The sequence below is a fragment of the Aphelocoma coerulescens genome, chromosome 5, assembly GCF_041296385.1.
Source record: "Aphelocoma coerulescens isolate FSJ_1873_10779 chromosome 5, UR_Acoe_1.0, whole genome shotgun sequence".
NCBI lineage: Eukaryota > Metazoa > Chordata > Aves > Passeriformes > Corvidae > Aphelocoma > Aphelocoma coerulescens.
Window position 1 is genome coordinate 45,549,974 of NC_091019.1, and position 22,649 is coordinate 45,572,622.

The 22,649-nt window shown below is 40.9% G+C and overlaps 1 protein-coding gene across 3 annotated transcripts in view; it reads right to left on the reverse strand.

The window, feature by feature from the left end:
• POMT2 (protein O-mannosyltransferase 2) overlaps positions 1-22,649 on the reverse strand; it is a 28,125-nt gene that overhangs the window by 3,673 nt on the left and 1,803 nt on the right. The window contains exons 4-20 of one of the 3 annotated variants that reach the window (XM_069017960.1): positions 21,411-21,519; positions 20,291-20,399; positions 18,446-18,605; positions 15,756-15,862; positions 14,765-14,847; positions 13,589-13,698; positions 11,541-11,607; positions 10,657-10,726; positions 9,085-9,163; positions 8,165-8,316; positions 6,407-6,498; positions 3,838-3,914; positions 2,626-2,697; positions 2,352-2,411; positions 2,061-2,166; positions 935-1,075; positions 163-271 (exon numbers count right to left, since the gene is read on the reverse strand). In XM_069017960.1, coding sequence (XP_068874061.1) covers positions 163-271; positions 935-1,075; positions 2,061-2,166; positions 2,352-2,411; positions 2,626-2,697; positions 3,838-3,914; positions 6,407-6,498; positions 8,165-8,316; positions 9,085-9,163; positions 10,657-10,726; positions 11,541-11,607; positions 13,589-13,698; positions 14,765-14,847; positions 15,756-15,862; positions 18,446-18,605; positions 20,291-20,399; positions 21,411-21,519 — 1,703 coding nt within the window. Of the gene's footprint in view, positions 1-162; positions 272-934; positions 1,076-2,055; positions 2,167-2,351; positions 2,412-2,625; positions 2,698-3,837; positions 3,915-6,406; positions 6,499-8,164; positions 8,317-9,084; positions 9,164-10,656; positions 10,730-11,540; positions 11,608-13,588; positions 13,699-14,764; positions 14,848-15,755; positions 15,863-18,445; positions 18,606-20,290; positions 20,400-21,410; positions 21,520-22,649 lie in introns of those variants that run through there. The other 2 variants (XM_069017961.1, XR_011151424.1) reach the window with 2 other exon arrangements.

The window sequence follows — 22,649 nt, forward strand, 5'->3', positions numbered from 1 at the left end:
CAAATTTGAGGGTTTGGGATTGGGCTTGAGGGTGTCTGACAAATTCAGCAGAGAAGAGAAAAGGAAACAAAGGCTAAGGATAATTAACAGGCAGCAAAGTTTCTATTGAGATGGCAACCGTCACACATTCCATTCATGCAAAGTTCAGCTTTCAGCACTCACCTGTACAGGATGAGCAGAACCAGTGCCAGGAACCCACCTCCATATACCTTTCTAGTGCTGGGTGACAGGAACCCAGCGCAGAACTTCAGTAGTGCATCCCAGGTGATTCCTAGGAGAAGGAAGAGGTAGAATTCAGAAGAACAGAGCTGCTATGTTCAGAGACTAGGCTGATGAAACTCTGTTAACACCAGAGGACCATGTCAATTTTTAAATTCATTTACCTTGGTAACCTTCAAAACCATAGAGATTGTTTTGTATTAGCAAAGGTTCTTTTTTCCTACCTTTCCATTTGAATAAATGCAAAAGAGATCTGGGCCCCCGATGCTAATGAAGTTGGTATAAAATCACAGGAAAAACTACCAAAGCCAAATTATAAACAGACATGACAGAAAAGTGGGGGCAGCAAACAAAGCGGGAAGTAATTTATACACAAGAATCTATAAGAACAGTGAAATAGCAGAGAGTAGGAATCCCATCTCTAAATTTAAATGCCCTAAGCACTAGACATGACTGCCTCTTCAGGGTGATAACAAAAAAACCCAACCAAACAAAAACAAACAAACAAACAAAACCACCAAAAACAAACAAACAAGAATTGGCACTGCAGCTGCTTTGTGAAAAACATTTTGAGTAAGTCAATGCTTTCAAGCACCTTGTATGAGCAAACATAAAGCCTATAAAAACAATAAACATTTTAGTCAGAAAAACATTCAATTTAACAGAATATCACCTTTCCCCCCTACCTTGTCTTCTCCAAGACTCTAGTATTTACCTGTCAACATGCTGGAAAAAAGCATGGCAGGAAAGTAGTGGTGGAAGTAGAGAACTCGTCCCATCATAAAAAAAGGGAGGTAATGAAGGAGCCAGCCCAGTGTGATCTGCCCTCCACCACGTAGCACAACTCGGGACAGTTCTGGAACACAAATAAACAGACTTCAGCAGAGAAAAACTCAGCTACAGTTCCTATTTGCAAACCTTAACACACTAAGTAAACTCAACAGGAATGATCTTTGCAGGAAGTCACGTATTGGTCTGGAATTGCTTCAAGCCTCTGCAACTTCCTATCTGCATTCTTTATAAATATACAAGCACTCTTCAGGAGGACAGTTATCAGAAAAGATACACAAAGAGATATACCTAAGCCTCAAGGCATGGCAGGAGGTTAACCACCCTCTATGTTAAGACCAAACACGCAGTTTCTCAGAATGTGCATCAGACTAATCAGGTGATTCTGGTTTCTGATTGTTTTCATTGTCTCTGCAACAAGAGCCATCCAGATGATCACTTTGTCAGCCCTTCCTGGAAAGAAGTGGTGCCTAGTTTTCAGAGCCTGGTGAAAGGACTAAGAGCTCTGGTGTCTGTATACAGCTTAGCCAATAGCTTATTTTATAATTGAGAAGTTTCCCATCACATTTTAGAATTGACTTCCCACAAGGAGATCTACAAAATGAAGCAACCACTGATGTAAACTGGAATGGTCAGAGTATGACTAACTAGGGCTTGTGAAAAGCTCCATAACCTTGGCAATGGACATAACACAGGATCATTTTATCTCTTGCATTTGTCATTTTCTTTGCATAAATATCAGAAAATATTTATTGTCATAAAACACTGTGCATACTACAGAGTACAGGGCACATGCAAAGCTTGAGAGCAGGACATTGATTAATTGGCCTGTACCCCTTGCGGCCAATATAAGTAGCTGTGCACTGCTTTTGTAGAAGATCTGTGGTGTTCACTATTAAACTACAGATATGAAGTTCCCACTCTTTTCCCTGTGGATACTGCTTGATAATCCAAACTCAGTGGTTTCCAACCCTTGACACAAGAAGTCCTCCCATCCACACACTTTTAAGGTGCCTGCAAAAGGCATTCATGAAAAGGAAGACTGACCTCACCTTTGAGTTCAGACGTCAGTTGGACACCTCTCTTCAGAGCCACTGCAGTGCAAAGTGTTATCAGAAGATATAATCCAATAGTGACCAGATTTAGCCACCAAATCACCTACACAAGAGAAAAAGAAAGATTTGGGACTTTATGCTGGACATGTACATGTGACATGCAAACATTAAGAGTACATTAAGAGAGATAGTCCAAAAGGAGAAGGAAAAGAAACACTGTCACTGGGAGAAGCAAGACTAAGCTAAAATTTGCTTGACATTGGCTTGGAACCTCCCACTCCAACTTACCGGGTTTCCAAGCAAATAAACCCGATAATCTGTCTCATTGACACCAGAAAAACGCAGCCCCTGAGGAAAGAGATCAGAAGGGAGAAAAACAGATACTCATCAGTCCAGTTTGTATTTTGCACAGTGTTTAAGGTGAGACAAATTCCCATCCATGCATCTCAGGTGCTACAAAAGAAAGCTGACAGCATCTTCAATGCAACTACAAGGTGGTGTGCTTCAAAAGGCACTGCAAAAGCACTTGAAAATAGAAAGGACAATGGATTGATCAATATACCTGGTAGTTGATGGGCCAGTGCCAAGGTTTGGATGTAACTTCATTGTCCTTTGGTTTGAGACCGCTGTTTCCCTGCAGATAAGTCAACATAAAATTTAAATAAGCAGGCAGTTATGCTGCGATGTCTGGCCAGAAATGTCCATGTACACAAACATACATCAATACTCCTCCTGAGTGAAAGTTCTTTTTTGACCTACATAAACACATCATCTTCCACAATGGTCACAATTAGGACTGTGAATGTTTTAATACTACTGTGCAAGTGAAAATGGTTTTTGGGTAGCATAAGGGGCAGTATTCTCTTATTTCTCTTCTCCAGCTTTTCTGTCACTGAGGATACATGTTGCATAAGCAAAACCTTTTTTTCATTAAGAGACTAGTGTGACAGGTTTTCCTCCACTATGAAAGAAAAGCCTCAAAGATTACTCCCATGGAAACTCATGCAGGTGCTTCCTTACCTGAGACAGGATTATCACTAATTGACATGGAAACACTTTACAAGTACTAACAATAATGTGCTTGACTACTTTTTTTCTCTTTAAAATCTGAGAAGAGCTTCACAAACAGTAGCAGAGAAAACCCTAGACTCCCTTCTCAAAATAGTAACTTCTTATTCTTCAGATGAAGAATTGAGGAGCTGGAAGCAGAAGAGCTGTGGCCAAGTGTACAAAGAACAATCATGGAAAAGGACTGCAAGAGCAGTCCACCTTGCAAATATTAAATCTGCTCTCTTTAAATATATATATATATTCAGAGATAAAAAGTAAACCAGAAATCACAGCTCCTTGATGAACTTGAAAAATATCAGAAGTTTTCCATTTTCAATATAAACACTTATTGTGCTTCTAAATTCTGTTTAAAAATTCTGTTTAGCTGATTTTTCTGATTTTGACCACAGTAATATCCTCCTGCCTCACAAATACTAATTTTACTTTAAAGCATTACAGGAAGGTAGGGAAAACATTAGTAGCTAGATCACACCAACAGCAGATCCAGGCATTAAGCCTAAGGCTTCCAAAGTTTGACTTGGAAAATTTAGCTCCAAGACCATCCTTTTTTCTAAGCATAAATTCAAGTAGGTTGCTTGGGCATGTAAATTCTGCCCTAGCTTGCAGCCATCACCCAGATCTCTCAGAAAGTGCTACTTTTTTTTTTTTTGAATGCAAGAGAGAAGAGGAAGAAAATTATAATTTAGAATCAATGATATCCTACCCGGATCATAACCATGTGGGATTCTAGCAGAATTTCTGCAAAAGAAGGCTTCAAAACATCCAGGCTGATATTGGGCACTTCAAAAAAAGAGAGAAAAATAGATTAGAAGTTTGTATGGTTTACTTTTATTTGCCCTTTTCATAATAAACTAAACTCTCTCCTCCTACAACAAATCTGCTTCCAGAACCTCTTTTAATTCTCTATGCAATTTATTCATATTCTAAACACAGTGGCTTGCAGTCAAAAGTATCCCCCAGTGAATTTTACAATTGTTGTACTCCTAAATTTCCTCCTTTACTTCCAGGAGCAATACAAAATAGATAAAAGTCCATGAAATAAATAGATTTGTATTTCTGGCAGAAATTAGAGACATACTCTTCATAGTCTGCTGTGTTTCTGTAAATGAGCCATAAGTATGGGAATGTAAAATACATTACAACAGAAGAGGAAATTATACCAAGTCAACAGCCCAGGATTTCTCTCCTTTGGTTGCTTTCACAGGAGGAAGAACAGGAAGAAGTAAATGTTTTAATAACTTGGAACTCAGCCCAAGTCACCTGAAATTCATGGGATGAAAATTGTGTTAAATAACCCAGGCCAGTTGAGCCTGTGAAACATATGTAACTCCTGGATGAGGCTGCAAGGCCCACCTGTGTAGTGGTTTGGTCCAAAATACTCATTACGGTTTACCTTCTGTGAGATAAGAATTAGGAGAAAAGCACAGCAGGCACAAAACTTGAAAGAATATAAAGAAGTTTATTAACAGACCTAAAAGAAGTAAGAGAGGAAAAAAAAATCATACCACACCTTCAGAACACTTCTCCTCCCACCACCTTTCTCCCTTCTCCCACTGACAATTGTAAAAAAACAACCCTTGAGATGTTCAGTCTGTTTACCACTTCCATAATAACCTTGTTCAGTCCATTTAGGAAGAGGAGTCTCTCTTGTCCATGCTATGAAAGCATTATCACAACGAGACAGCTGCCTGGGCTGGTTCTCTGCTCGCATGTGAGTCCCTTCCCCTGACTTGCAGCTTTTCCCACAACTGCTTTCGAGGGTCTACTCTTGAATTACTCCCATGGAAACTCATGCAGGTGCTTCCTTACCTGAGACAGGATTATCACTAATTGACATGGAAACACTTTACAAGTACTAAATTTAAATTTAAAAAAACAATTTTAAGGTTGAGCCCTTCAGAAACAAAAGTTCTCTTCACCCATCTCTGGGAGCATTTCATCTCTAAGAACAGAGGCACTCCTCCTTCCCTGGGAGCAAAGGGTCCTCCTCATCTTCATCTCTAGGACTATCTCTGGGAGCATCTCTAGGAACAGAGGTCTTGCCCTTTCCATGTAGAGTAAGAGTCCTCATCGCTTCCATCTCTCCCTGTTCAAACTTCTCATCAAATTACAGCTGCTTCAGCATCTGCCTATCTCAGCGCAGGTGCTTTTGCTCACAAGTACAGGTTGAACGCTCCACCCCCCATGCCTTCATGAAATTATAACGGGTACTCTGATGCATCATAGCTTTACAACAGAATTTCAGCTTTAAGCATCTCCTCTTTCTCCTCCCTCAGGTTTTCAGCTCTTCACAGCACTAAAAGGGTTAATCTCACCCAGGCCTTGCAGCTGGAATGTCGATTATCACTGTTGGTCACATGATCCTTTGCCAGTCTTGGCTGCACTGGAGAGGGGGAGCCGAGCTGCTCTGGCTGCCCACAGCAGGGCTGGGGGGGGGTTCTGCAGGTGGAACAGGGTCCATCGACTCCAGGATGGCCGTGGCCTGGCCCAGCCTGGCCCGAGCAGGGCCTGGGCTGGGCCCGCTGGCCCCCGCACGGGGCCCGTAGCCACCTGTCCCAGTGCCGGAAACGAGAGAGAGCTCTGCCCGGAGTTCGTCTATTCTTAAGTGTGGATCACAGAGGCAGTCAGAAGCAGTCAGAATTTAAGTGGCTTAAAAAATTGTCCATATTCAAACTGGCCAGCTGATAGGTTCTGCCAGGTCATAGAGGAGATGTAAGCACCCCTTTGCAAGAACATCACTTCTGGGACTATGCTTTGCTAACCCATGACAACCTGTCATTACAAGCAAACTTAGATCTCTGTCACACACAATTCATTTCTTGATGGTACTGCAAAGTCATTATTTAGCACACCCCCAGTAAGAGAAAGAAAAAAATACACCAGAACAGAGTGGATCCTAGCTTTTTAAAAAAATCTTTGGAATATATATGACATACTCATATCAATGACAACAATTCCCAATTAAACAATATTAGAAATAACAGCCTGTACTGGAGTGCTTTTGTAATACATTCAAATCTGAAAATCCTTTAAAAAGTCTTTATACTTCCACTACACTTCAAGCATTATCACCAGCTTCCAGTACAATCAGCGAAATAGAAAAGGGCTCTCCATCCCTGCACAGGCTCAAGTTGAGCGAGTTTGTACTTAAGCTGGGAAATTCACAGACAGTTCAAATGCAGAATGCCAGTTACTGCTATCTGATACCTCATCCCTTCCTTTAACAGCAAGCCAAGACGCACCCTCAAAGGAAAAGGAAATAAATTACTTACATTTAGGGTTAATATGATCTTCAAAGTTCCAGAGGGAATTGGGTGTCTCCTTCAGGTATGGTGTGCAGGTGACTTCCACTTGTTCCCAGCCCCTGAGGATCAGCAGAACAGTTCACCACCACCCCACAGAACACTCAAAACTTCCATTTCATGTCTAATTTTTCCCCATTTGGCTTTATACTTCTCTGTAACACTTCAGCAGTTGCATTCTTACATGCTATGAGAACCATGTAGAAACCAAAATAGATCTGCAAGGCAGTTGACATCAAAATCCCACAGAACAGTTGAACCACATTTCTCACTTTCTCACCTAAAAAACCCTAGGTCCATATATAAACAGTGGGATTTTTGAAAATTATGCACCTTGCCAACTAGAAACTACTTCCAATTCAACCCTTATAGTCCCTCCAAAGAAAATCACCATCATCAATTTAAGTAAACCCGTACCTACAACAACTGTATTACAGAAACCAAACAATTACCTTAGAAGATACCAATAACTGTTCTTTAGTCTGTCACCCTATGTCTAGTAGGTCACATCAAAGACTTTGGGAGAAAGTGCATCAAATCTGGCAGTAATATGACAGATTAATAAGGAATTTTCTATCAACCACCACTTAGCAAATTTCACTAATTAAGTAATCCATTAAATAATTACTATTAAATTCTCTGAAGGACACTGATTATTACCTTTTAAATATAAAAAATATAAAAATCCGATATACTCTAACCATCCTTATTTGCAGTTAACAAGCATTTTTTCCCCTCAGCTCTTACTATCATCAGTATTTTGTGGCAATAACTTCCATTCACATAGTAAGTTGTTAGGGGGGAAAAAAAACCCCAATTCACAACCTTTTTTGAATGCTCTTGATGTAAACTGTTTTTTTTTTTTTTTTAACTGAACACATTATTTACCCATGAGCCCAGTTTTATGGTGACGTCTAAGTGGCATTTGCACTCCTGGCCATGCAGGTGCCAGAGATACCTGCCTGCTCTCACTACGATCCAGCATCCACAGGATTCCTTAGAATGTGGTTTTACCCCAACACAGTGAAGGGAAACCTAGAGCAGCAGAAAGGGAGGCAGCTCTCAAAACAGCAGCAACATGACATGACTGCACAGCCTGTGCTTCAGGATCCATGTCAGCATCCCACACAGTGCAGCTTTACAGACAGGGCAGCTTCCTGGGCATGAGCCTGGATGTCTCTGCATATACCTCATTTTAATGATGAAGATATATAATTCAAGGACAAACAAAACCCCAACCCCTGCTAATAGCAGCTTGTAACCACTGCCTTGCTTCAGATGATGCATGCAAAAATGGCAGAAGGTCTCTAATCACAAGGTAAATTAATACCAATAGAAGGCAATTTTGAAGATTATGAACTGGGGTATGAACTGCCCCAGTTTCCAGTGATATTTGCAAACCCCAAGTAAAAAATGGGAATTAAAGAACATGTCTGTCATCCTGACCTGGCCTTACCAGAGGACAAGATCTATGTCCATGCCACTCTTGGATCTCTCAGTAAGGGATAATATTTTTCAGAGCCATATACCTTCACTGTAACAGACTGCATAATCCTAACCCAGATCTTCCCCTCTGGGCATATTTTCAGCACTTCCTAGCTACATTTTTATTCTTTTAGAGAAATAGAGGAAATGAGGTTATTGCTTAGTCTAAAAGTACCATTGAGTAAAGGAACATGTCAGCTCAAGGCCTTGCATCCCCTTGGATGGGGTTTACAAACTATTTACCATTTTGGCAGAGTCTTTCCAGAAGAGCCCAATATACACCCTGTGGCCACATGGGTTAGCCGGACCTGACTCCGCAGGACTTTGATGAGCTTCCCAGTCTTTCTGCCTACCACTTCAATCCGCCAGAAGTCATTGGAGTCTCCTGTTCCATTCTGTCATGCAAACATACCATTGGAGAAAAAAAAATTACAAAAATAGGAAAAAGAAATGAAAGAATGCCCAAACTAGAAGACATACAGAACTGAAGCACTGCAAACAGGAAATTCTGAAACTCTACTGGGGGCAAAGCTAAACAAAGTAGCCCAGACCACCCTCACTCACAGTTCAGAGGAGAGATTCCCCATCAGGAAGACATCATTCTAGACATAAGCAACCACTCAAAAATATATCTCTATCTTTCCAATCTTAATTTTGTTTGCTTTCAATTCATTCTTGACTGTAGCTCAGAGCTACAGCATAAACAGGGGTAACTTGGCTGCTTCACAAAAGGGGTTTAGGCAACAGATCTTTGTGTTTAGGAATTCAGCCCTCAAAGCAGATTTAATCTTCGTGATTCAAAATTCTGTCATCATTCTGTCAAAAAAACACTTGTCGATGTGACAAGGCCAAATATATAAAATAATACTTGTCAGAGCAACTTCAAGGTTGCTCAGTTTGTCATTTCTGGAGCTGAATGCTGCCAAAGCTAGACTGACAGTAAAAGTTTAAATTTTTTTTTAATCTGTGTTCACATTAAATAGACCTTAAATATGAGATAACTACATCATATAATCATACTACACCTGGTTTTTCCTTCAGGATGGCAGATGTCCATCTATCAACCTGGCTAACAAACTAAAAAAAGCAACAATAAATTGCCTTGGCATTATATGAACTCTCCCAAAAAGAAGCAGCTTTTGTTTTATCTTGCCTTCACTTACTATTCCGTAGCCAGTGACTTGAAAATGCTTCCTTGTCAGGGGAGCCTCATGCTGGTGACTGTGCAGATTTCTAGAAGTTCTGAAATGAAATTAAAAGTCAAACCTTTGAACCTTGTCAATTTGTGATAAGAACATTGGTTTGAGCCACTCAGAGATCTGCCAGTACTCTAACCACTGAATTGCAGCTGAGGGCACAGCACGATGCAGCCTTAACAGGATGGGGGACATGAAGTGAAACTGTCAATTCCCAGCATGTGACTCTGAGCTTATGCCACACTGGGCAGTGACAGAAAAGGATGACAGCATGAATAAATCCAACCCTCAAACTACAATCTACCACCTCTAAAAGGAAAAGAGGTTTGTTTCGTTTTGCTCTGTTATTTTGTTTTTTTTTTAAATTAACAGTAAAAGTGTGACAAACAGACCAGTCTTGTAAGAAGAAAAGCAAGATCCTGACCTTTTGTGATTATCAGTTTTGCTTTTGAGGGGAAAGATTGTGCCATTTAGGGGGAAATCAGTGGCCACCATTTAGCACCAGCACAGTGCAAAGAGCCTCCTACCGTGGCAGGGTCTGCCAACTGCGGCAACCAGAGAAACGTGGCCATGGCCCGCCAGTCCTTGCCAAAGCCGCTGGCAGTGCCCAGCGCGCTGCCGGCGCCCGGCCGCATCCGCACGGACGTCTCTGTCCCGCGGGCTGCGCCACAGCCCGGCCCCGCCGGATCCTGCCACAGTGCCGCCGAGTCACTCCTGTGCTGGAGACCTCATCGGGACTCAACCCATTTTGCCTAATCAAGATTTTATCATCCTCATTACCGTATATTTGATAGTAAACTCCCAAATTAAAAATTTTTTTTAAATAGTCTTATAATCATTTTGGAAACCTAAGCAATGATTTGTGCATATGTCATACTGAATACAGCACAACATGATTTCCAGACTCACAAGTTTAGAGGTTCTGTTAAGAAATCAAAGCTGTGAAAGCACAGAGCATTTTGGCATAGTGACGTTAGACTAGACAAAGACCAAATATCAAGTCATTAGGGTTTCCCTGCTTCCTCTTAAGGTATTGCCTGCAGAGAGGGAAGTGTCCAGCTTCCATTTTCATCCAAAGTGCTATGATCTCAGTGCTCTCGAGAATTTCAGTGGGTGGGTACTACCTATGAATATAGGAATAGGATACTTGCAGTACACTGACAAAAAAAACCATACTCTATTTGCCTAGCAAATTCAGCATGGAGACAGGGAACAGAATGAGGGTTTTGAAATTGTTTCTCTGGAAGAGTTACCCTGATTATCACACCTCACACACCTGAACAAATCTCTGTGCTGCTTAGGTAGGTATTTCTAATAAATTGTGTGGTTATCTTGAAAGTTTCTCATTTAATACACACTTTTCAAAACATTAACCATAAAAGAAAAACTCTACAAACCTCACACTGGAAATTCAGATATACAGATACCTCTGTCACACAGCCTGATTGTGCTCATCTAACCATAATCTCCAGCAGGACAAGTCTCCCACCAGTTCTATTCAATCACACAATCTCTTTGAATCCCAGAAATCATCCTTACTCTTTATGTTCCAGACGAATAATATCTCCATGCCTCACAAACTCCACAGGGCTTGAGGGGTCAGACAGATCTGCTGAAGGAAGATGAACTGATCATATCAATGCACTTACAAACTTACCAGGGTCTTAGAAAGTTTCTTGCTGATACTCATGCCTCAAGCAGATAATAAAGCAAAAATAAAGTGTTGTGTTGACTCTAAGCCTGGTGTAAAACTTTGTTCTAGACTCTAACCGTGGGAGCTACTCCAAAGAATGTGAATTATAAATGACTCTTGCAACACTGATTATAATTTTTCTTAGATATCTATGTTATTTACATTTTTTGCTGTTTAGACAATTCTTGTTAATTTTTATAAACACATGTGGCAGGTAAAAAAAGGAAACTGCCAGACCAAGCATGCCTCAGCTACACACACTACATAATCTAAATCAACAGCTTTCCATACAAACCACAGATCATCACATTCAGTACTCTTATCTTGTCCCAAGCAATCATCCACAAAAATCTATCAAACAAGATGCACCAGACTGTAACAGAACCCAACTTCCCCAAGACTCTTAGCCACAATAACAGACTGCAAAAAATATTAACTCAGATCACACTAATTTCCTCTCTGCTGTTATTTGCAGCCCTACACAGCTGAAAAATTGTCAATGCAACCTTCAGCTAAGAAAAGCTTATTTACTTCAGCTGTACAATCTGGAGAAGAACCAAAAACACAGCAGACACACACAATGTAAATCAAGATGGAGACAGCTTCCCCTTGTTCTTCCTCTTCTCCCTCTCATACCCATGAAGGATACTCTGCCCTGGAAAGAACTCAGAATATTTATGTGAAAAACAGAAGCAGCAGTTATAAAAGGCACTTTACTGGTATTTGTTACCTGTATCTGAATCATGTTTCTTTATAATCCACAGGTTATTCAAATCTTTATGTAAGTAGGCAGTGACCTGAAATGACAGGATTAATTATTTTACCTAACAAGAAAAAAGTTGTTGATAGCAGTCACACATTCACCAACAAATCAAAGCCCCAAATGCACCAACAACACAGAAATCCTGGGATTACTTTTCTGACAGTGGCCCCTAGGAAACGAGTTATCTGCTTAACCCAGATGACACCTCTCAGCCAGCATATAGCCATCCTCAGAAGCACTACACTTCATGGCAGTTCACATGCACCATGGGGAACAGTCTCCAAACACAGTCTGACCTCCTCTCACCCTATTTCAGAGGCTCCTTCTACAACAACAGGATATCCAGACCAGAACTCTTGAATAATCACTGACCACTCTCTGAACCAGGAGATGGAAGCAGCACTGGTTTTACAGACAGTAGAGATTTGACAACAGGATTCAGGGATCACCCGTTACAGCCACGCATGCTACACAGCTAACCCTTGCCAGCCTGCTCAGCCTCACACAGAGTAACTACATCTACTGCTCCCATGGACATGGGAGACCATCTTATTCCAGGGTGCTGCTCCCCAGAGCATGTGGAACTGTACTTCCTTCACCCACCCTACTCTTACAGAACAGCAAGCCATGCTCTGTGCGACGCTAGCCCAGTGCCACACCTGTGCCTCCCACTCAGGTGGGAGCAGACGGCCCAGTGGGTGCGTGAGAGGCAGAACACAGAGGAGCGTCTGAGGGTGGGGAAAAAGGGAGAGCTGGAGATAGAACCTCATACCTTGAGGTCAAGCCATCAGGAGAGGAGGGAAAAGTGGAAGCAGAGAAATCACTTTTTCCTCCCTAAACCTCCTCTAAGTCCTAAATTCCCTTCTCCAGAGCCCTGAAACTACCCTAGAACCCTACTGTTGTCCTACCATCAGGGCAGGGAGCACAGGGGGAAAATCGCCATCCCTTCCCACTTTCCACAGGGAACTCCCATTAGTGTCCTCTCCAAATCGCCTTTCCCTGCTTTTAGTGTCATAAAGCATGATCTGTACTCAAATTTTGCCTGTGATTAAGCCAGTTTGGCATGACATCTCCATATACTGTCATGAACATTACTGTCATGCTAGAGTATTAGAAATTCTGATTGTGACAAGCAGCAGGAAAAAAAGATTGAGACAAAGTTTTCACTTCTGAAAACTTCCTTCTCACCACAGAGACAGCAGGGAGTTAAAAAGCAAACACTTGTGTTTCTCTGGTAACTTTCTTTCAAGGACCTCAGAACAATTTTTAGACACTAATAATCAAGCTGCAGAATACATCTTGGTAAAAGCGCAGAAGCGGCAAAGATTTGTGAAGCTTGATGATGATGGACAAAAATAAGTAATCCACTCAATGTTTGTACTTCTTAATTAGAGATAGTTACATGATTTCTGATTTCTACTTTCACTTATTGCTTAATCATTTAATGAGAAGCCCTTAGTTCAGATGGTTTCCATATGGCTACATTAGCTTACAAATGTACAGTATCTAATTTAATGAGCAAAGCATTACAAATTCTTCGGTGACAGATGAAAGAAAGCAGCAAGGCACAAAGGAGAGGAATTCACGTGAGGTCACAGAGGCCAGTGGCTGGAGTAAAAACAATACACAGCAGTCCTATTCCCTTGCTTTTCATCTACAGCCAGAAGACCTGCAAGATAATGTACTTGCTTTAAACACAGTTTTACAGCCTTCCTTGAGGTAACTTTCATTATGGAAGACTATTCTGAAGTCCTCTTGCACTCCATTTATGGACAGTGGTCTTGCTATTATAGCAAAGCCTTGTTACTGTAGGTCACCCCTCTGGTGTAACATGGTAGGATCACTTCAAGCCTCCTTTTTAGTCGGAGTTCCAAGCCAAGTGCACAACTGTGGCACTGAGAGGGTAACAGATGCTGAGTAAACACATAGCTCCCATCACATCACCCCTAATGCTAAATGCAAAGGGAGTCAGTCAGTGATTGTAGTCACAGGCCATACTACCACAGCACACCAACCTGCTGCTGGCGAGCCCCAATGCCTTCCGGGTACAGGTGCCAGTGGGAGTGAAGGTATCCCCCTGCCATCCGAAGGTTCTTCATTGTGACCACAGACCCATAAGCCAAATCTGCATGAGAAAGGAGGAGGAAAAAAGACATAAGGCAACTCTCCTGTATCTCCCCCAGCTAGTCTACAGTTCTCGATTAGGCATGCATTCTCCATTGTTTTGATGCAAGTTTGTTTCCTGTTTGGCAAGTTACTCCACAGGGCTCATTGCAAGCTTATCTCCCATCCCTAACCCGGATTCAGTGAAACAGTTATGTAACACTTGGCTGAAACACTTAAAACTCTCCCACTGAGTTTTAACAGAAACAGAAGTGCTAAGGCACTCTTTGGTATGTAATTTCATAATGAGAGTTTTGAGATAGCTTTCCCTAAGAGTATACAGTCAAATTAAAACACTGCTGACCCCTACAGCAATACAAGAGGGAAGGGAGGCAAGCTCAGCTACCAGATAGCAGAGCTGATACCCTGGCTTAAGACATCTTCCCTCCCAGCACATGTGGGAGAACTCAAGCCTTGGAAGACCTGATGCTGTTCCAGTGGCAGCTCTGGAGCAGGGAACAGCCAGAAAAAAGCTCAATTAATACCAAAGCTAAACCATATTAAAGGCTCAGTAGTCCCTAGCCAACCTGAGGACTAGGGAACAACCACAGAGCCTTCTTTTCTCTAAATTCAGATCCATTCTGAATACAACACAGCGGGACCAGTGGCACACTGTATTACACAAGTTGATAGTTTCCATTTACACATATTTTGGAAACAAAACCCACATCTGAACACCTACAAATCTAAGGTGAGCAGGACAATAATTTTTTTGTTGTCTCAAGCAATATAGAACCAAAGAATAACAAAATGCATGCACACAAGTCAAATCTCTCAAAATGGCACCTTTCCCTCCAGATGGAATATGATGAAACAGCTAGTGACCATGCACTGAACACAGTGGCATTTTCAGCCTTTTTCCTTCTCTCAGTACATAAAGCTGCACAGAGGAACAGCACGGATCTGACCTCGACCACGGAAGGCATAATCCACACTGCCCTGCACTGAGTCATGGGAGACACCATTTCTATTTAAGCTCTCATGTACACTCACAACATTCAGAGCGCTTTATTCACTCGGACACTCACGCTCTGGAATGGAGACATTATGAAGATTGTTCCCAATCAGCTGGGACTGAAATGCTGAACTGAAGAAACCATCTCCAGGACCGCTACAAGAGAGAGCAAAGAATGTCACAATTCGAAGTCTCACTGAACATGCATACAAACCTCTGCCATGCATTACCAAGTAGTTTTTACAGAAGAAAAATGATAAAACCAGACTGGGCATCAGAAGAAGAGTGGGTGCAGTTCCCTTAGAGGCACACTTCTCTAACGTATATAATCACAGCAGATAGACACAGTCTTGCAGGAAATTGTCCAGAGCTACAAGGGCTTGAGGTCACAAAAATGTACGTGCTGGCACTGCACAAAGCACCAGAACTGTCTTTGGAAGTGTTCTTACAACAAATAAATTGACCTGCTGTCAGGACAGATATAACAAAGCCTTTCTCTGTGGCTCCTGTAGTCTTATTTCTGCTAAGAGGTTAGTGGTAAGACCACTCGACTTTAACTGGAAAATAACATTTACTTTTCTATTCTTTTTCTACAGTGAAATGCTTATTCACCTCATTTTTTAATGCTGGCATATGGAAAACATTATTTGGCCATTTTACTAGCTCTTTCCTTGTAAAAGCATCCCTTGGTTGGAGGCATTCAGAAAAGAGCCCTCCCTTCAGGCACACTCAGACTTTTTTAATCACTGCCATTTTTCAGGAATGCAATGACTTTAATTACAAAAAGACAAAGAATGGAGTTGAGACATTTTCAGGTCCCAGAAAGAAAGGAGGAAAAAAAAATGAGATGGAAAGTTTTGTTAGGTTACTTGCTTGGCATTTCAGTAAGTCTCAAACTCTAATTTCACTGCCAGCTTGGCCAGAGAGTTGGGGAAGGGAATTAAACAAACACACAGCTTGTGGCTGTGCTTCTGACACTGAAAGTGGAGTACTATATAACCAAAAGCATTTAATTCAAAGCAAAGACAATTAATTCTTCTTCTGGAGAAAACATTGTGAAATACCTTCTATTTAACACTGCAAAATGAACAGCAAACATAGCCATGTAGAGGGCAAGCGGGAGCACGATGAGGCAGAGTACACGAGCCAGTAAATGCTTCCCAAACACGACCTGTAACAAACACAGCCTGGATCAAACAGTGCAGCTGCAGGAACAACTTCACTCCTTATTTCACAAGACTCTGAGCAGCAGTCCTATGGCTGGAGCTTGCTGTGCAAGAAAGCTTACCAGGCTGCAGAATTACCTCAGAAAGGCCCAGAGACAGGTAAAAACTGAGGCAGACCTTGCTGTGTATCTCCAAAAGCTGGAGCTATGGTACCTTGAAATTTTAGGGTCATGGGAAAAAGGACAAAAACAGGCAATAGAACAGTTTAGCATTCTGAAGTGCTGAGCATCCCCATCTTTGGCAAAGGAGGTTGGGCAGCTCCCATTGAAAACACTTCGAGATCAAGGACCTTAACTTGTTTATCAGTAGTACATATCTTGACCCAAAATCCTAGCAAAGAAATGGCTTCCAAAATAGTAACTACCAAAGCTGAGCAAGACAGCAAATGAAAATTTGCTTCCCCAGTAAGTCTATGCAAATGTGAATGTAATCAGGACTTCTTGGGGACCTAGATCTGTTTCACTCACAGAAATCACCTTGCTTAGCAAGAATGCTCTCACACTGCAACTTCTAGCCAGAAGCTACAGAAAAGTCAGCAGCAAAACCTGTTCTTCAGCTGTCTCAACAGGAAAGCAAAATATTTTATTTCAACCAATTGAAAACATGGTTTGCAAACAGATGCCCAAGAAGCTATTACATTTTCACATCCTACTGACACTGCTGGTAGTAGAGTAAATAATGTAAAATAGAGAGTGGATAATTAATAGCTGTGGAAGAAGAAAAAATATTAAATAGCAAAAACTGCATGCTAAATGCCCACACTAACTTCAAAGTGGATGAAAGCAGATGCACTTGCTATTCTCCATATTTTTTTAACATGATACCTATCATATCATTAAGCTCATAATCATCACAATCATTAAACTAATCATTCTCCATCCCTTAGTACCAGAATCAATTAATTCAGAAGTAATGGAAAAAGCTGAACACACTGCAAAATGCGCTGAAGGTAACAAAGGAAAGAGCTGTTCAGCTCAAGTATTTCAGCAGAACACTTAATAACCACTGGACACTTGGAACAATGCTGATTGGTGGTACGTAACCAAATATAGGCAGTGGAGAGGCACATGAACTAACCTCCAGTTCCCTACTTAAAAAGGCCTCAATATGCTTCAATTTTCATGACAAGGTTTTCTTTAACTAAAGATTTCAATGCAAAGTCAAAAAAAAAGAAACTGCATGTGAAAGACAGCAGTGAGCAAACCAGAACAGTGGACCAACACAAGCTGAGAATTCCAGAAATCAAGTTAGTCCCCAAAAAATTGCATGTAAATAATCATAAGTAGCTTCCTAACAAATGCAGAGATAAGTTATTCAGGCTTTCAGGAGATTAATCCTCACCTTTTTTTTTTCCCTCTCCTCAAGCACCAAGGTTGCCAAATAGCTATTCAGAAAGCAACTACCTTCTGGAGTAAATTTCTTTACATATTCTAACACTCAAGGGTTTGTTGCCTTTGCTGCCAGCAGCACAAATGAAATCACTGTGCAGCCGTCTGCTGGCAGAAAACTTAGACATGATGGATCTGTTCTATTTCAAATGCAATTAACTGACTTTGCTCAAGAAGTGTTTCTCTGGAGTTGGAACATTGAATCTTTGCAGTCTGTATTGATTCATATTAATCAAAGAAAACAAATCACACAGCAGGAATACATAAAGTCCCCCCATGCCTCCACTGTTTATAAGACAAATGAAACAAAAACAGTAAGTGAAAGAAACAGAATTTTCAAGATTCAGAAGAGGCTGAGACAAGAGGAGAGCTGAACAGCTTTTAAAAGATGTGACTGAAGAATTTGTCTTCCTGCCGGCTGCAAGACAGAAAATGGTACATCAAGGTATTTCTCCAAATAGCAGATTTCATAGTCCACAAACATAAAATGCAACATATTAGACCAGGACACTCAAACCCACTACCAAATTTTTTAGGGCTTAGAAGAACTAAATGTGTGTGAATTCAAGGCTATGGCTGCCTTCTTCTTCTGGACTGGCTATGGATACTGCAAGTTGTAGAGCATTTCTATGGCTCATGATGCTCTGCATGTGCCTGCTATGCAGCCCATGCCCCCTTACTCTCATGAAGCAGAGCCTGAGCTCACGCTGCTCATGCAAACTAAGTGCTGCAAGACATGCCTGTCTGCCAGGCAGCACATACTCCTTGGAAGGTCATGTAACAGTGTTGGACAACATCTTGCTTTGGGCCACTGCAAAGCCATTCCCAATGAGCATTTTTAGCTTAGACTAAAAATTCATCCACCTGGAATGGTAACAGTTTCTCTCAGGAAAAAGTAACAATCTTTCTGCTGTGCTGGTATACATTATGTCCTGCTAATATAAGTGTGTTTGGTTTTTTCCAGAAGTCTGGCAATAGTTTCTTCATTATAACCTTAATCTCTGTTTTTCATCACCCATATCAGATGCCCCTCTTTGCTGCAGACAGAGTATCTCTGTTAGGGTTGTCAAAGACTAGGAGAATTACAAAGCAAACAAAATAAAGAAACCCTTAAAGTAAAGAAAAGTCTTTGAAACTCACCAGTGACAGGCTCAGGTTCCCCAGCAAGTCCCATAGGTCATAGATTGTGTTCAAGCCAACCAAAAGGACTACAAAAAGGCCAACAAATTTTACTCCCATTGCTCCAGCAAGGTTCACACCAGTCAGACTCAGCCAGAACCACCAGGAGGCAGAAAATGGCCTGTAGGACCAGTAGAGCAAGTCAGTAAATAAAATGATGGCTACATGAATGGGCAGCCTGCGGTCACAAAAATAAATAACAAATCAGTTACCCCACAAAATTCCAGTCCATCTTCTCAGGAGCTCATAAGGAGTGGAAAAACAAGTTTTTCATTTAGTTTAGAATCATGCAAGGATACTGGTTTCAGATACAGGCTTGTGAAGCCTTGATACAGGCTTCAGGTACACTTAAGGGGTAACCATAGATCTCCCATTCAAGGATGGAAACACAGACACCAGGTATAAGCTGAAATAGTAGTGTGAAAAAAGTCTGACTAGATGGAAGTTCGGAGAACAGAAACAAGAATTTTGCTCCATAAAGTGCAAACTTACTTCTCTCAGAAATTTAAGAACATGGGGAAGAACAAGAGACAAAGAGCAGCCTCCCCTACTAAAGCAAGAAAGCCTTAGTGGAAAATATCTATCCAAAACACAAACAAAAGCAGCAGCAAAAGGCAAACAAATTATAAACTGACATAAAACTGAACCACAGAAGAGATATGAGAAAAAATGACAGCAGAATTTAAAACCCTTTTCCTACTGATTCCTAATGTCTTGACACTTATTTTGACTAGACAAAATCCCCATGACCTGCTAAGCAACACAATACCTATAGAGTTGGCTTTTAATTTGCAGAATATCAACTACTTTGACAACAGGATTAGTTCTAAGATACGAACAATAAATTCAGGTCAAGGCACACAGAGCTGATCAAGCACTGCCCCGTAATTCAGTGCTTGCACTCCCTGGGGAATGTGACGTAGATAAGGATGGCCTTGGATAACAGTACATGATGCTGCAGGCTGCATTTCAGCCACATGAACTGTAGACACAATAAGATTGATATGATCAGTTCTTGAATGTTTAATGAAATAAAAAACTGCTCACATATAACACAGAATTTTGAGGTTTTATGTCTTTGAATTTGGAATGCATTTCAAGGAAACTACTCTCTGCAGCCCAGCCACAAAGAAGCCTTTTGACATATCCCAATACCTATAAATCACCACCCTCTCTGGATGGGTCTACAGCAAAAATCCTTAGCAACTTGACTACTTTATTCAGGATCATCCTGGCTGTATTTCCCTCTAAGTTTTTGTAGCAATTTCTCCAAATCAAGCAAATTACACTATTTACCTCAGATGGCAGGATTTTTATAGGTGCTTACAGCCACAGATAAGTTGTGTTTCTCCAGCCTGGAAACAAAGTAACTGGTTCAAGATAACAATAATTTTGCCATTAAGAACCAAGGCCTTGAATATGCTACAACCATCCTTCATTCCTCCTTCTCTGACCCATCATGTCCTTTATTAACTTTTTCCCCTGGGAAGTTTTAAAAAGCTTTAACCTTCTTGTTCCAGATTTGTGGTTCCATAAACTGCGTAAACTATTTCTGCTGACATTTCCTTTCATGCTAAAGTAATCTATTTAATACTCTCTCGGTGTACCCCAGTCACAATACTTTCTCCCTAACTACACAAACCCTCACAGGAAAAATTTCTCTACCCTACCAACAGTCATTTTCACCTTCAAATTTCCTGAAATAATCTCATTTCAGCCATTCACACATCACCAATGGCAGACATTACTTCAACTGTGTGCAAGTTGAATACCTATAGTTTAACAAAATTATCATCTGTATCTTACCTGTCTGCACAGTTGTTACATTTCACCATACTCAGAACAGCTCCCATGAGAAAGAACATTAGAATGGGATCCAGCAGAATATATTGGGACAAAGTAATACAGCCTGTATCTGCAAAGAGACACACAGCAATGTCAAAAAGACTTGCAGTTCTGAAGTGAATCTAAGATTGTGGGAATTCAGTTTCCTCAATGTAGTCAAGACAAGAAGAAGGAGGGAAATTTCAGAAACAGGAGATCACAACATTTCAACTTCTACCTGGGTAACAAAAAAAAATAAAACAACAACCAAAACCAAACCAAAACAAAACCAAAAACCAACCAACCAACCAAAAAACCCAAAAAACAAAAACAAACCCCTCAAAAATCAAAAAAATCCACCAAAAAACCCCCAAAAAACAAAAACCTAAAACAAACAAAAAAAACCCCAGGCAGTACAGCAGTATCTGTGAAACACCACTTGGAAAGTGCTGGTAACATATTCAGATGGAGATTACAGCCAGCAATGATCTACCTATGGCACCACCATGGTGCCAGAGGATGCCAGAGGAGGAATCATCTTTCATATGGTACCTATAAAAAATTAATATGGTTTTGATATTTTAAGTCTCCATGCCTCAATACCTGTGTGTCCTCACAAAATCCCTATTTGGGTAACTCCATTTGCAAGGTCAATTTCTCCACTTGGCTCAATTCAACACGGAACTTTATTAATTTATTATTGTGAACTCTTCTAAAGTAATGTAGTGGATGTTAAACATCTCTATAATTCATATGGGAAACATCAATATTTCACTGGTAGGCAAAATTATTCCTGACCATCCACCTTATAAAAATTTTTAAAATTAAGGTGAAACCTAATCCAATACTGTGGTTATGCAAATAACAGAAGTATCTATGAACTAAACAAGACTGTAAAGTTCTCAAGGGGACCACCAATTAAAAAGCCTCATATATATATATATATATATAAAGTGGAATTACTTTGCTTCTTTGTTTTGAGAGACTTCAGAAAGTCTCTCATTAACCCAAATATCCCCTGGTTAGGTAACACATGATAATCCAGAAATTAAATTATCTGAACAGTTAAGATACTCAATTTTGCTGTAGCAGGAACACCTACCAAAAATAAGGATGAAAGCTGCGAGTAAGGCTGCTGGCAGTGACTTTGACAGTTCCAATACTGTGAGGTAGGCAAAGGGAACCAGGCAAGAGCCAAGGAATGCACAAAACTGCAGGAAAAGATCATGGGAGAAGTTATAACCCCACCCAATGTGAACAAGAGCTCACACCCTCTCCTTTCCTTCATCTTCCATACCTACAACAACAGGAGGTGTTGCAGCAGCTGAACTGAGTCACAAAGAACATCAGACAAAAGCCAACTGAACAAAGACCCTGTTCAGAGGACAGAGGCTTACTCTGTTCTGCAGAGGTGTTAGTAACAAGTCGGTCACACTCTTGCTAGACTACACCAGATATTCATAAAAGGATGTATCAAGTAGATGCACTACACACCCACTACACACAACTTTTTTATAACAAGATACTAGATTATGAAATCTAAGAAAAAATACACCTGCACCTTATATCTTTAGCAGACCAGATTCCCCTCTCCTACATAAATAAGACCAAGGATAGCTGGAGGAGAAAGAGCAGAAATCAAAACAAAAGAAAGCAAGACCACAGTAGAATTTCTTCTCTTTAATGTCTGGTTCCAGCACCTCTTCCACCTTTGGCTCAGGGAAATCTAAAGCCAGGAACCTCTGGAAACTAAACTAAGAAAACATGCCTTCCCAGTTTTCAGTTTTCTTTCTAGGTGGTAGTAATTGGCCACTGTTTCTCCTTTTGACTTATCTGCTGCCAGTTATAAGGCTCTTGGTCTTCCTAAATACAGTACAGCCAGGGTTTCAGATAGAATACAACTCTGAATTCTGCCCTGCTGTCCCAGGCTCCATCAGCATACTCAGCTCTGTGTCACTGGTGGTGGCAAACTGCAGGTGCCAGTGGATGATCCTGGCTTTTTGATATCCTTGGCTCCTCAGCAGATTAGCCAGGCACAATGGAGTGAGAGAAGCTCAAACTCAGCAATATTTGCTTTGCAGAACAGGCAAGCTATCTATCCCATGCAGCAGTGTAGTCTCACTAATTAGCAGAAAGAGTTGGCCTCAGTTTTCACCTTAATTTCTTATCTGGCCTCTCACAGCCAGACATTAAGACTTATTCACAATAGAACCACTAATACTTTTCAAAGGAGCTTAAAGACAAGGCACCAGGCTAAACAGGCCTCTGACCTGATCAAGAAGAGCTGTTCTTATGATGTAACACTCTGTATTGGAAGGCACAGGAAAGCTAACCAGCTTGA